Source organism: Crinia signifera, chromosome 2 (assembly GCF_055691185.1).
Source record: "Crinia signifera chromosome 2, ASM5569118v1, whole genome shotgun sequence".
NCBI classification, from domain to species: domain Eukaryota; kingdom Metazoa; phylum Chordata; class Amphibia; order Anura; family Myobatrachidae; genus Crinia; species Crinia signifera.
In genome coordinates, this window is record NC_139218.1 from 352649286 (window position 1) to 352664717 (window position 15432).

Below are 15432 nucleotides of genomic sequence, written 5' to 3' on the forward strand. Positions count from 1 at the left end.
GGCCACTCTACCATACAGGACTGATTGGTGGATTGATGCAGAGATGGTTGTCATTCTGGAAGGTTCTCCTCTCCACACAGTGGAATGCTGTGGCTCTGACATAGTGACCATCAGGTTCTTGGTCACCTCCCTGACTAGGGCCCTTCTAACCCGCTTTGGTAGTTCCGAACTTCTTGCATTTATGGATAATGGAGGCCACTGTGCTCATTGGGACCTTCAAAATCAGAAATTTTTCTGTAACCTTCCCCAGATTTGAGCCTCAAGACAATCTTGTCTCAGAGGTCTACAGGCAAAACCTTTGTGTGGGACCTTATATAGACAGGTGTGTGCCTTTCCAAATTATATCCAATTAAATGAATTTACCACAGGTGGACTCCAATTAACTGTTGGAACATCTCAAGGATGATCACTGGAAACAGGATGCACCTGCGCTCAATTTTGTGCTTCATGGCAAAGGCTGTGAATATTTATGTGCATGGAGTCTCTTAGGTTTTCTGTTTTTAACAAATTAGCAAAAATCTCCCAAAACTTTTTTCACATGGTCATGATTTTGTGTAGAATTTTGAGGGGAAAAAAATAATTCCATTTTGAAATAAGGATGTAACATAACAAAATGTGGAAAAAGTGAAGTGGTGTGAATACTTTCTGGATGCAATATAGGATGGAAAACCTGAATGCGGGAATGCTGTGTCATCGTGGGAAAGGTTTTGTTTATCATCCATCAAAAATATGTCAATCACAGTCCTCTAGTTGATCAAAGCCAAATTCATTTGCACCCTTTACGCATCAAACTGGGACTTATAATGAACTTTGTAAAGGGGATGAATGAAGACAGAGAACAAGAACTGGTGATGCAGATCCGCAAGAAGCTTCTTTCCGTTAGCCGTCCATCACCTGAACAATCCAATCAAAGCGAATGCAATCCCAATATCAACAGCCAAACAACGTGTCCCTACTTGGCGACCTGACCACCATAGTCGTAGCTAGAAATTAAATGCTTGTAATGTCTTTATGTAATATATGTAATGTCTCCCTCCCCCCCCCCCTTCATCCCTGCTTGATGCTGCACTGTAATCCACAAAAAATTCCTAGTGTGCGCAAGCACACATGGCCAATAAAGTTGATTCTATTCTATTCTAAATTTAAGGAATCTTTGTGGCTCTGTGTCAACTTCTTAAGGAGTCCTCCAGGTTAATTGCATTGAAACAATTGCTATTATGTTGTATTAAGGAAAAATCATATTATTTTAATATCACTCGCTTTGTGACTAATTCTTCAGTGCAATCACAATACACTCCCTATGCATGTGCACTGTGGCTCAGACACAGGTGTAGTACAAAAACATTGGTTTATGTGCCGATTCAGAGCTGATCAGTGAATTTGCAAACTGAGCGATTATCGAATGACTAGGCATGCGTATCAGGAAAATAACATAAAATGTGTATAGTTCATAAAGGCAAAACGGGCGGCGTTTGTCCGGACAGGATGCTGGCATTTTGGGGTGGTAACGAGCCATTTTCTGGGAGTGCAGAAAAAAAAACCACAGACGTGCCTTGGCATTTTTAGGGTGGGTCTGTGATATCAGCACTGGCCTCATTCAGCCAGTCTCAGATCAGTGAAAGGGTCAGAGTACTCACATTTGTACAGACTACAAAAAAAACATTTGATGGTTCTTGAATCACGTATGGATTTGCAGGTGAATAGCAATTAGCCCATCTATTTGCATCATGCCCTACAGATGTACCCCTGCCATCCTTGGCCGGGGCTCGCCAGACCCTCCCCGCTGGCAAGCGCCGGCGGACAGGGGCTACATTGAACTGGAACGCGCATGCGTCTCACATGCATGCGCGTCCCAGTCTCTCGGTGGGGACGCTGCGTGTCCCTGCCCATCTCCGTTTCAGGGAGACGGGCAGGGTTAGGGGGGCGAGATGTACCTGCGACGGCGAGGGAGGCAGCGGGGACCGGAGGCAGGCTCTCCGTTGCCAGGGGGCGGGCGTCTCGTGCGCGCGCCCCCTGGTGGGATGGCGGGGGCTGGCGATAGAATGCAAAGATGGCCTAAGCTCCATCTGTATGTGTGTACAACAGCTGCTTTGTGACCGCACCTGAATGGGCCTCCTATAGCAACTGACACAGAGGCATAATGACGACTTCAAATGATTCCTGATTATATGATAATTACACATTAACAATACTTTTAAAAGCAGGTAAAAAAAAAAAAGCTAATTATAACCAACTCCACATTAAAGGATATTTGTACTATGCAAGTAAATGATGAATACCAGTATAACACATACTGTATGCATTACTAAGTCTGACTTTAAATATTTAGTTTCAATCATAGAGCAGCAAAACACAATAATGAATGCTTGCTTATCATGTCATTGTCACCTGGGGCATAATATTTACATACTTGAGAGAGACCACATTTAGAGGTAAAAAAAATAAAAATAAAAAATAAATCACCATTCTAGATGCGATGTGCCTTATGCACATGCAAGTTTTCCCTCGCACCCCACAGAGGTGTCTGCAGTGCCATATATGGCTGATATATGTGCAAACTATGGCCCTCCAGCTGTTGTGAAACTACAAGTACCATCATGCTTTGTTACGGTTTTACTGTTAAGGGATGCTAAAACTATTGCAAGGCATGCTGGGACATGTAGTTTCACAACAGCTAGAGGGCCAAAGTTTGGACATGCCTGCGCCTAAGTGTTTCTGCTTGAGGTAACATAGATAAAAACTAACAGACAATATAACATAATGAATCTCACAAAAGGAGAATGCAATACAAGATTCATGCATCCACCTAAATGGAGGTACATCTCGGTACGACAACTGCATACAAAATAGTGTTCATTCTAGCACTCTGCTCCCTTGTAGTTCCTCCTTCCTGCCTGGGGTGTCGCTGTCTGCTGTAGTACTTCAAGAACAGTTTGGTTTGTATCTCAATGTTGTCAGGAAGGAGGAACTGCAAGGATTTTTCAAGGAGCAGGGTTCTAGAATGAAGACTACACAAGATGATCTGTATAGTAACACTGAGGCCACTAGCTCACATTTTGTTTGTTAAGTAATAAAACATATAATACACTGCCTGAGCTGTGTATTATATGACTTAAAGTGTATACACACGGTGAGACTTTGTTTTCGATTTGCACTATTCGATTTCCATTTTTGACAGATTTATGCTATGTGGTCTTGTCTGGCAAGTCCACTTTTCTATTCAATTTACACTACACTGGAGCATGTGTCGATATCGAATCTGCATAGAATGTTGCAAAAAAACATTCGATTTGCATTCAATGTCGAACCAATTTAAACTAAATAGTCAAAATCGAAGGATAAGTCTCACTATGTGTACACACTATTAGTCTTTTACAACTACAGTAGCTGTGAAATCAGAAGTCTGATGTAATAAATATATAAAACAGCAATTCATAAATAAGAGATCAGCTAAATAAAATCATTAACAGTTCATGAAACACACGGGTCCAGCAAAGCTATGTCCCGTGAAAAGACGGTCTCTGTTCAGTCACTTGGCGGCTGAGAAGCTGCTGCTGAGTCTGAAGAAAGTTGACAACATCTGGACTTCTCAACAAAGACTGTAGAAAAAGGAATCAATTTTAGCATTAGTGAAAGCACTGTTAATATATTGAACATAAAGGTGAAGAAACACATTGTAAACTTTTTAATATAAAATGAACCGAAAATAAAATTTGATGTAGTAGTAGAAAAAAAAACGGTACTTGTTTCCTAGCACGGCCACACCGATTTACATCGGGGTGGTCGTGTCGGAAAAATCGGGTCGATCGCATCGCATGCGATTTGGTCGCATGCGATGCGATCGACGCGACCGACCGATTTTGGACCCGATTTTTTTTTTTTTATGAAATGTAAATCGGGTCCCTGGGACCCGATTTTACATTGGATTCAATGTAAAATATTCCCAACCCCCCCAAATTTAACGGCGTACACCCCACCCCACGATAGACGCCAACCCGAAGCGTGGCGAGCGCAGCGAGCCCGCGAGGGGCGGCGGTGCGCGTCCTCCGACCTTTTCATTCCCCTACTATCCACGTCGGCGTGGAGTTGAGAATAGAATAGTGTGGCGAGCGCAGCGAGCCACCGAGCCCGAAGCGTGGCGAGCGCAGCGAGCCCCGCGAGGGGACGCGTATACCTGTGAAGTTATACGCGTACGCTCGCCACGCTTCGGGCTTGGTGGCTCGCTGCGCTCGCCACACTATTCTATTCTCAACTCCACGCCGACGTGGATAGTAGGGGAATGAAAAGGTCGGAGGACGCGCACCGCCGCCGCTCGCCACGCTTCGGGTTGGCGTCTATCGTGGGGTGACGACGGGGACATCTATAATGTGAAATGGGTCATATTGGCCCATTTCACATTTTTTCACTATTTCAATGTTAAAAAATATTTTAACATTGAAGCCTATGGAAAAATCGGGGGCATCGCATCGGGACCATTGTTAATGGTCCCGACCGACGCGATGCCCCCGATATTTTACCTTTCCCGACACGATTTCAATGTTAAAATATTTTTTAACATTGAAGCCTATGGGGAAATCGGGGGCATCGCGTCGGTCGCGTCGGGACCATTGTTAACGGTCCCAACCGACGCGATGCCCCCGATATTTTGTCCTAGCCGGCCAAATGGACCTGATTTCAAAGGAAATCGGGTCCATCGTATGGATCGTGTACCTTAACTTAAAGGTACACGATCCATACGATTGTGGCCGTGCTAGGAAACAAGTACCAAAAAAACATCTAGTTATGGAGACTAGAAGATTTATTGCCAATATAAAATTAATCCCATACACCAGGGGTAAAATTGCAGGTCCTACACCTGTTGTGGAACTACACATTCCAAGCTTGCTCTGGCAGTTATAGTATGCTCAAATAGAACAACTGTTGGCCACATGTTGAATAATCCTGAAATACACATTTAAATGGATGGGGGTGGGGGGGGGGGTGAACACGTTTGTTTTCTTTCTTTAACCCCTTCCCGCCGCAGCCTGTTTTTGCCTTCCTGACAGAGCCCTTTTTTTCAAATCTGACAGGTATCACTTAAGTGGGAATAACTTTTTTTTGCTTTTACTTATCCCAGTGATTTTGAGATTGTTTTCTCGTGACACATTGTACTTCAAGTTAGTGGTAAATTTGGGTCGATACAGTCTGTGTTTTTTTGTGAAAAATACCAAAATGTCGTAAAAAAATGGAAAATTTAGCAATTTTCAAAATGGTAAATTTTCTGCTTGTGAGACAAATAATCATACCACTCAAAATAGTTAATAACTAACATAGACCATATGTCTACTTTATGTTTCCATCATTATTACAACCTCCTTTTAATTTTTTTGGACACTAGGAGGCTTAAAATATGAATAGCAAATTCTCAAATTTTCAAGAAAATTTCAAACACTGATTTTTTTAGGGACCAGTTCAGTTCTGATGTGACTTTGAGGGACTTGTATGTGAGACACCCCCATAAATGATGCCATTTCAAAAACTGCACCCCTCACAGTATTCAAAACAGCATTTTGGAAGTTTGTTAACCCTTTAGGTGTTTCACATGAATTAAAACAAAGTGTAGGTGAAATTTCAAAATTTCATTTTTTTAGCAGATTTTCAATTTTAATACATTTTTCTAAGGAACACAGTAGATTTTACTAGAGAAATGTGACTAAAAATTGATTCCCCCAATTCTTTTGTTTTCATAAATATCCTATATGTGGCCCTAGTGTGCACGTTGACCAAACCACAGGCTTCATAATAGAAGGAGCACCTACTTGATTTTGGAGCCTCCTTTTTATGAGAATATTTTTTAGGCACCATGTAGGTTTCTAGGCACCATAAGATGCTAAAATTTAGGAACCCCCCCACAAGTGACCCCATTTTGCAAACTACACCCCTCAGGGAATTCATCTAGGGGTATAGTGTACATTTCAAACCCCCAGGGGTTTCACCAATTGTGGTACAACTGGGCAGTGAAAATGAAAAATTAAATTTTTTACACAAAAATGCAGTTCTGGCTCAAAATTTTTCATTTTCACAAGGAATGAAGGAGACAAAGCACCCCAAAATCTGTGCCCCAATTTCTCCCGAGTACGGCAATGCCTCACATGTAACCAAAAAATACCATTTGGGTGCATGGCAGGACTCAGAAGGGAAGGAGTGATATTTGGATTTTGCAGCACAGATTCTGGTGGAATGTTGGTGGGTGCTATGTCGCATTAGCAAGACCCCCGAAGCACCAATACAGTGGAACCCCCCCACAAGTGACCCCATTTTGCAAACTACACCCCTCAGGGAATTCATCTAGGGCTATAGTGTACATTTCAAACCCCCAGGGGTTTCACCAATTGTGGTACAACTGGGCAGTGAAAATGAAAAATTAAATTTTTTACACAAAAATGCAGTTCTGGCTCAAAATTTTTCATTTTCACAAGGAATGAAGGAGACAAAGCACCCCAAAATCTGTGCCCCAATTTCTCCCGAGTACGGCAATGCCTCATGTGTGACCAAAAAATGGCAGGACTCAGAAGGGAAGGAGTGATTTTTGGATTTTGTAGCTCAGATTCTGGTGGAATGAATGGTGGGTGCTATGTGGCATTAGCAAGACCCCCGAAGCACGGTGAAATGATGAACCTAATAATCCATAGATGTGTGGTATATTTTAAAACACTCCTTTATACATAGGCCGGGTTTGTCGGGGCAAGTTTCACAGTGGAAAATAGTATCCTTTCTTATTCCCTTTTTATAGCAAACTTTGCACCTTTTTTGTGTCCTGCCCTTTTTTGCAGTGGAGGGGATTTCGTTAGGAAAATGCTGCCCTGGTACAATACGGGGGCCAGTACTAGAAGTACTGGGGCCCTCTGCCTGCTGGTTCCCAAATATTAGGCCCTTTATGACTTCCTCTTGAAAGTGCATAAATGTCCCCCTCTGGCTGGTAGAATGGAATAGCACGTAAGCGTTATACAGTGCCATCTGGATGATATACACGGCCAGCTTCTTGTACCAGATTTTTGTTTTCCGCAGGGCACTGTACGGCTTCAGTACCTGATCTGAAAGATCCACTCCGCCCATGTACTTATTGTAATCTAGGATACAATTAGGTTTTGAGGTGTGGGTACTGGTACCTCGTACAGGGACGGAGGTGGTACTGTCTCCGTGAATTGTTGTCAGTATAAGGACATCCCTCTTGTCCTTATATTTGACCAACAACATATTTTTGGTGCATATTCCCCTGCTTTCACCCCTTCTCAGTACTTGGGCAATGTGCGTTTTTGGGAGGCCTCTTTGGTTCTTGCGCACAGTACCGCAAGCTGCTGTACCTCTTGAACCAAGGGCCTTAAACAGGGGGATGCTAGTCTAAAAGTTATCCACATAGAGGTGATAACCTTTATTCAGGAAGGGGTGCACTAAATCCCAGACAATTTTTCCACTAACACCTACGAGGGAGGGGGGGCATTCTGGCGGTTCAATTCTTGAATCCTTCCCTTCATATACCCTAAACCTGTGGGTGTACCCTGAGGTGCTTTCACACAGTTTATAAATTTTTATGCCATACCTTGCCCTCTTACTGGGAAGGTACTGGCGGAATTTAACCCTTCCTTTAAAATGTATAAGGGACTCGTCGATACAAATAAATTTTTCAGGGATGTACAACTCTGCAAATTTGGCACTGAAATGATCAATGACCGGCCTGACTTTGAATAGCCGGTCAAAGGTGGGATCATCTCTGGGTGGGCACTGTGCATTATCGGTGTAATGTAAAAATTTAAGGATTGTCTCAAAACGAGTCCGAGTCATGGCCATACGGTAAAGTGGGGTGCTGTACAGAACATCTGTACTCCAATATTGCCTAATTTCTGGCTTTTTTACTATGCCCATATGTAACACCAGACCCCAAAACGTCATCATCTCTACTGCATCTACAGGGGTCCACCTAGCAAATGATGACGTGGGGTTTTGAGCAATAAACTGCTGGGCATATAAATTACTTTGGTCCACCATTAAATTTATAAAATCATCAGAGAAAAATAATTTGAAAAAGTCAATTTCTCTGAGACCTGTTGAATTAAATTGGATTCCTGGGATGGCCAAAAACTCAGGAACCTGGGGCTCTAAATTGTCTGGTGGTGGGGTCCATACGGGATCAATCATTTGGGGGGGGGGGGTCTCAGCTGCTCTACGGGGGCGTCTTTGAGGGGGTCCCTCATCACTAGAGGAGGAAGATGAGGTTAAGACGAATCCTTCAAATTCCCCGCTTGCCTCACTGGCTGTGTCAGAGTCAGAGGCAAGCATGGCATATGCCTCCTCCGCTGAATACATTCTTCTGGATGACTGGGATGACATTTGGGATGACATTTGGGATGCCATTTTTATTTTTGTGTTTCTGTAAGTGTAATGTTTCAACACGTGTATAGTGTAGGGGGGGTACAAACTTTATTTCAACACGGGGGGTATGTAGTGTGTAGTGTGTATGTAGTGCAGAAAAAAAAAATACTTTATACAGGAATTTGATCCCAATAAAAAAAAAAATAATTATATCAACCCTGTGCCGAAAATGCTGTTCAGTGATGTACGTCACTGATCAGCGCTCAGCGGCCACAGGACACCCACAAAAGCAACGTGGGTTTAAAAACAATTTAAAAAAAATAAACCACAGCACTCTCCAAAAAAAAAACAATTTAAAAAAACTGCAGAAAAAAAATTATATCAACCCTGTGCCAAAAATGCTGTTCAGTGATGTACGTCACTGATCAGCGCTCAGCGGCCACAGGACACCCACAAAAGCAACGTGGGTGTAAAAACAAAACCCCACTGCACTCTCCAAAAAAAAAAAACTGCAGATCAGTGATGCAGTGATGCAACACTGATTAGCAGTGAGGGGCAGCAGGCACACAACTGTGGGTGCAACCTGACAGGGTATATATAAAAAAAAAAAAAACCTGGACCCCAAAAAAGGTGCTGATCACTTAGTTTATACTGATCAGCACAAAAGGGGGGGCAGCAGTCAGTTGCACAGGCAGCACAACCTTTGGTGCAACTGACAGGTATATATATATAAAAAAAAAAAAACCCTGCACCCCCAAAAAGTTGCTGATCAGCACAGATATACTGATCAGCACAAAAGGGGGGGCAGCAGACACAAAATATAGCACTCTCTATCACGCTCTGTCACTATCTTTCACTATCTGTGACTCTATGACACTGCAGCAGCAGCACACAGGAAGTCACAAGATCCAGGAAGCATCCAGCTGCTGGCAGCACGCTACCAGCGGTGAACAGGTAAGTATCAGGCAAGGATCAGGTCAGTATATCACGACAGATTGGCACGGTGACCGCTCTGCACGCAATTCCAGACCTGAATGGCGTCTGCAGCGCAGTCACCGTTAGTTTAAATCACGCGCCATGGCTGTGATTGATCCGTCGGTCCGACGGACCAATCACAGCCTTGGGGGCAGGTGGGGTGAGGTGTGGTCATCACCGGTGACCCCCTCACGCCCCCACACACCCGGCGGTGATTGATCCCTGTGTTACCGAGCGTCTGATTCGCCGGTAACACAGGAAAACGCTGCGATTGGTTGTTCACATTGAACAGCCAATCGCAGCGATCGCCGACGGGGGGGGAGGCATCGCCGCCCCCCCCGGGCATGCTGGGACATGTCTGCTGTCAGGGACAGCAGACATCGTCCCTCTGTCACCGCGTCCCTAGACGCGGTGACAGTTTAAAGTCATGACGTATATATACGTCATGTGTCGGGAAGTACATCCCGGCCATGACGTATATATACGTCAAATGTCGGGAAGGGGTTAAACAAAATTGTGGAATCAGTCTCGGAGTGGACAATCCTTTAAAGGAGTCAGAAGAATAAAACATGCATCCTTCCACATAACTGCAAACAGTTCAGCACACGCATCAAGATTTTAGAGATAACGAGATTTATGTCTTACCTGTTAAATCTCTTTCTTCAAGGATGTCAGGGGCCACAGGGATTACAGTGGGTAGAGAGTGGGTCACAAACCATTCCAGCACATATAAAACTGTAATCCCTGTGGCCCCTGACATCTGCCGCAGAAGAAAATGAGATTTATGTCTTACCTTACCTGTTAAATCTCTTTCTTCGAGGACATGAAAGGCCACAGGGATTACAGTTTTAGATGTACTGGAATGGTTCGTGGCCCACTCTCTACCCACTGAAATCCGTTGCACCTGACGTCTGCCGCAGAAGAAAATGGGGTTGAGGCAAAGTTGAGCGACGGCGGTTTTGTGAACATAAACTCTGCGTTCACTCTGTGCAAATTTCAGAAGGGATCGTTCACTACTTCAGGTGATGAATAGTCTCACGCAACTCAATCAATTTCAACTTAAGGCAGGAGGGGCAGAAAGGTTGCATGTAAGTTCAGAGCTATGCAGAGTTGAGTATGCGGAATTATCCCTCTTTTCAGACATATCTTTGTTAGTACTAATGGGCTCAGATTACAATAACAAGAGTGAAACTAAAGGGTGCACACACGGGCTTGGGCTGGGCAATTTGGACTAAGCAATTTGTCTTGCATGCACAGTCTACATAGCTATCACCCGCAGTGTACACACGGGGAGATGGCTAACCTTCTAGTCCAAATTGCCCGGCTAAGTCGCACCGTGTGTGCATGGCTTAAGGGTATAGCAGAGGCAGTCCCAGGGGTGTATGTGATGCGTAAGCACTTATGCTAACGTAGGTTCAACTCTGCATTGGCCTCAGTGGGATACTTTGCTCCTGAGATTCCTCCAGCTCTGGGATTCATCCAGCACAATGATTTAACGGCCTCAGCTACATGTGGAGCATTACTATGTAAGCTTAATGACAATCTTCCAATATGTAAAAGTCAACAGAGTACTATGAGTCTCATGGAGAAACAGCACTACTAGGAAAACATGGGCAAGCTACAGGGAAAAAAATTACAATTGTTATCTATCTCTATGCTGAATAATGATGGCCTATTACATGAATACTGCTCCTGTGCTTATATTACAAACCACCCTGTGTGCTCAGTAGAGAACAAGTAGTAAATAAATGACATTATAACAACCACATAATACTGTAATACTGTAGAAGAAAGTCCAACTCATTGACAGGTCCTCATACATGCTTGTGGCCTCCAATGGTAATGGTGAATTGTTGGATTACACTCATAGTTCCATTTACAGACATGTCTTCTAGTATTAGCTAATTCATATACGACCATACTTACCAGTCTCTTCTGGTTTAACACTTGTTCCAGTAATGAAGGACGGGGAGGGCGATCCCCAACTGACCCAGTCCTTTGTTTTGTAAGAGACAACGAACACTCTGTAGTATCCTAAATGAAACAGAATACATTTGGGATTAATAATCCCCTACATCGTCATGTCAAAGCGCAACGAAATAGGCTGCGCTATATAAGAAACTGTAAATAAATAAAAATGTGAGGAATCCTTGCACACAATAACATTTTGGTAGTATGTATTTTAGGAGTATTATACCAATGTACAGGTGGTCATAGATAAATCACTAAGGGGGATATCCAATTAGCAGTGGTACTTCACCACAGCTAATACCTCAATCACTAAGGGGAATTAGCAGCGGTACTTCACTGCAGATAATATACACATCACTAAGGGGGATATCCAATTAGCAGCGTTACTTCACCGCAGCTACCACTAAGGGGATATTCAGTTAGCAGCAGTACTTCACAACAGCTAATACACACATCACTTATAACAGCCTGTACTTGGTGTATATGGGTGAAAACAGGCATATTTATGCTTCTATCCAATTCAGCATAGACGATGGTTATCAACATGCCCTTCTTGAACTTTTCCTACATGGGAATGTTGTCTTACATCCTAGTTACTTTAATGCTACTTTCAGACCGCATAACTGGCTTTGACCCTGTATTTGAAAACTTTTCCAAAAACGGGTCTGCCAGGTAAAACCCCTTTCACACCGCATCTCTTAAACGGTATGCTACTGTTTAAGTGCCGTTTTTTTGACACTGACCGACCCGTTTTTGGAAACTTTCCAAATACAGGGTCAAAGCCAGTGCGGTCTTCAGCGCCCCCCCCCCCCCCCCCCCCCCCCGCCGGGTTAACTTCCCTCCCCCCCGTAGGTCTAACAACCCTCCCCCAATGTGTTTAAGAAACCCCCAGTGCAGCCAGTACCTCCTGCGTTGCGGATCCCGGCTCCTGTTGCTTATAAAAAAGTGACTTTCGGAAAATGGCTGCCCCCATACGAAAGACAGTTTTTTTAAACAGGTTTTCCTATGGGGCAGCCATTTTCCAAAAGTCACTTTTTTTTTTTATAAGCAGCAGGAGCCGTGATCTGCAACGCAGGAGGTACTGGCCACACTGGGGTTTAGGGGGGCTGTTATGTGTAAAACGCTGCCACACAGCGCAGGGTCCCTTTGGGGAATGTGAAATGAGCGGCGGGGTCCCTGCGGCGCAAGTTCCCATCCGCCGCAGGGACCCCGCCGCTCGTTTCACATTCCCCAAAGGGACCCTGCACTGTGTGGCAGCGGGGGCCACATGCAGCCCCACCCCCAGACCGGACCGAGCTGACAGGGGACCCCCCTCCCCTGGTACCTTGGCAGCTCGGTCCCCCCCGACAAGTGTGGGGTCCTAAATACCATTTCAGACAGCAAAAAAAAACAACGTGTCTGAAATGGGTAGGACTCTGCTTTTTTTACCGTTTCCAAAAAAACTTTTTTTGGAAACAGTAAAATCACTCTGCACCTTTCAGACTGCACAGATTACCGTTTTAAAATGGTTAAAAAAAAAAATTAGACAAAATACCGTTTTTTTAGTGCGGTCTGAAAGGGGCATAAGTGGGGAAGAGATCGAAATGCATAGAACACTGCAGCGCCTGGACTTACACATGGGCTCAGTTCTGGAGCACAGTGCACAAATACATCAGATAAGCTCCGCAAATAGGCATACAGGTACATTCAGTTCAGCATCAGCACTTATTTGTATAGGGTTACTCTGAAGAAGAAGTCACCCACAAACGATATTTGCAGGGCTTGCAGCAATTATGCTCCATAAATGACAGTACATTTAAAAAAAAACTGTATTGCATGCAACACCTCAGGTGCTAGTAGGCTGGGAACCATATGTTCCTTCATAATAAGCTCCAATTGTGTGCAGAAAAACAAAATCTTCTATGCATGCACAGTAGGATTGGTAAATTTGGAATTTCAGCAGTTTCCAAAGATTGCTGTGGGGTCTGATTTGTGATCAAAAGTGAGAAACTGCAGCAGAAATATATCTATTGTGCTCTCCCATACATATATCCAGGCACGTCTTAATATTTCTGGGTACCACATGAAAACAATTGTTGTTTTTTTTTTGTTGTTTTTTAAATATGCCCCTTAGGGCCCATTAACTCCAGGATCGCATATGCATTGCATTGCGATCCAGTCTGTAGCCCGGGGACCTGATGCGATGTTGCCTGATATTGATACATCGGGCAGAATTGCATCATCCAGCATGATCAGACAACCCCATCATGCCCTGCCAGCCAGAAATGAAAGCAGAACAACACCACAAGTCCCAGCATGCCCTGACAGCAGCAGCAGAGAGCAGGGGCTGACCTCCAGCTTGCTTGTGCAGGTGATGGCCTGGTCACTCTTCTTCTTGTTCTTGTACTTGTCCTTGTACATCTTGTTGCGGTGCTTCTTGCACATCCAGGGCTTGCGCTGCTTGGCTACCTGGCTGGTGGTCTCCTGGCAGCCCTGGTACGTGCAGTTCTTGGTCACTACGTTGTCGTTGTCCCCGGAGTTGTCTTCGTCCTCCAGCTCCTCCGGACTGGCGGTGCTGTCCCGGGGGTCGGAGGTATCCAGCAAGTCCCCGTCGTCGGGCTCCGGATCGGCGGGCAGCATGGTGTAATAGAGCACCCTGGTGTCGGCCTCTGTCTGGTACTGCGCGTACTGCAGCTCCGAGACGCTGCCCCTCTCTCTGTCACTCTGTCCCGCTTCTTCCTCATCTTCATCCCGGGACACCGGCGTCGGCTGCTCCATCCTGAGGGCTCAGCAACCCGTGCACCGTTCTCTGCTGCCCTCACCCGCAGTGTTTACTTCCGGCTTCAACTGCATAAACTGAGCATGCGTAACCATGCGTGCGTCATGTGACCAGTACTGTGGTCCATTGGTTTCATGTTATAGGTCAATGTGCCAGTAGCATCAGAAAGGGAATTGTGGATTATTGTAGATGGCTTGTGCTCATAAATGATGTAGTATGAACGGGAAAATCTTAAACTTTAACAGACCAGCGCGGGAAAATCTAAACTTTAACAGACCAGCATATTAGTTTACAGTAATACTATTGCAATAAACAGCTGTCAGTGCTATTGTGGAACCCTACTAGTGTTGTACACTTACATGGGGTACCCAAATACAGGGCCTAATTCAGACTTAGGGGCCAATCCAGGCATGTTAGCCGAGGTCGGAATTTTGCCCTGTCTCCGATGTTTTGGGCATGCATATTGTCGACAAAGCGCATGTGCAGGCCTGGCTGTGAATGCCTACGGCTACGTTTCTCTTTGCCAAGGTGCTCACAACCCAAGAGACAGGTAGAGGGCGTTCGCTGGAGTTTGCCCAGCGGTTCAATGGGTGTGCCCACAAAAGGAGGGCGCACCCATAGAAACGTTGGGCGGACCCCTGCGAACACAGGTGTGCCCCTGCCTGCACAGGTTGGGCGGATGATGCCAGCACCCGCCCCCAATTCGCAGAAGATGGGGCATCTTAAATGTAAGTCCTGGCTTACTTTTATCTGCGAACAGAGGATAAATCATTCCATGGCGAGCAATCATTTTTTCCTCTGTGTGGTTGCATGCCAGCGGAGGTGTAGGCATACACATGCGCTCGAAGCGCCACTCGGCAGGGTGGGCGTGCACATATTACTTTTGGCCCACCTGCAGTGCACATGCTTTTGGCCATTTTGAGAAAAAATATGCCCAGCAATCAAGTCTAAATTAGGCCCATAGTGTCTCACCCCATTGCAGTTGCTGTCTTCAGCTTTTGCTATGGTTTCAGTATATGGCATCCATGATCAATAGGGCCCTCACGTTCTTGGGTGTTTGACACAAAGGGGGTGATTTAATACTGACCGGTCTCCAGTGTATTAGTGCTGGGGTCTCTCTCTATATCTGCCAGCTCTGTTACTCCAGCTGCAGTCACTTGCATGAGGTAAGTGTAGTACTTCTCCCAGGGGCTTCCCCTCTTCTTAGGGTTACCACCTTTCCCCTTTAATTCCGGACATATATTAATTACACAGGTTCTGTGAAAGTTTAAAACCAGGTGAAATGGAGTCTTGAAGTCAGCCAGCCACAGAACCTGTGTAATTAATATGTGTCCGGAATTAAAGGGGAAAGGTGGTAACCCTACCTCTTCTTATCTGGA

The 15432-nt window shown here is 44.9% G+C and overlaps 1 protein-coding gene across 1 annotated transcript; it reads right to left on the reverse strand.

Annotated features, from left to right (window-relative positions):
• Positions 1-2298: 2298 nt before the first annotated feature.
• Positions 2299-14136, reverse strand: RFXAP (regulatory factor X associated protein). Its single transcript, XM_083169775.1, has 3 exons — positions 13627-14136; positions 11251-11358; positions 2299-3599 (listed from the first exon to the last, which is right to left on the reverse strand). The coding sequence occupies exons 1-3, from the start codon at positions 14050-14052 to the stop codon at positions 3498-3500; spliced, it is 636 nt and encodes a 211-aa protein (XP_083025901.1). The 5' UTR covers positions 14053-14136; the 3' UTR covers positions 2299-3497.
• Positions 14137-15432: the final 1296 nt, after the last annotated feature.

Bases quoted from the DNA above. Each gene is read 5' to 3' on its own strand.
- RFXAP (XM_083169775.1), bottom strand. From the start codon at position 14,052: ATGGAGCAGCCGACGCCGGTGTCCCGGGATGAAGATGAGGAAGAAGCG. The intron at 11,359-13,626 runs GTCAGCCCCTGC...TGTTTCATTTAG, and splicing joins CCTGCACAAGCAAGCTGGAG to GATACTACAGAGTGTTCGTT. The intron at 3,600-11,250 runs GTAAGTATGGTC...CTTTTTCTACAG, and splicing joins TGTTAAACCAGAAGAGACTG to TCTTTGTTGAGAAGTCCAGA.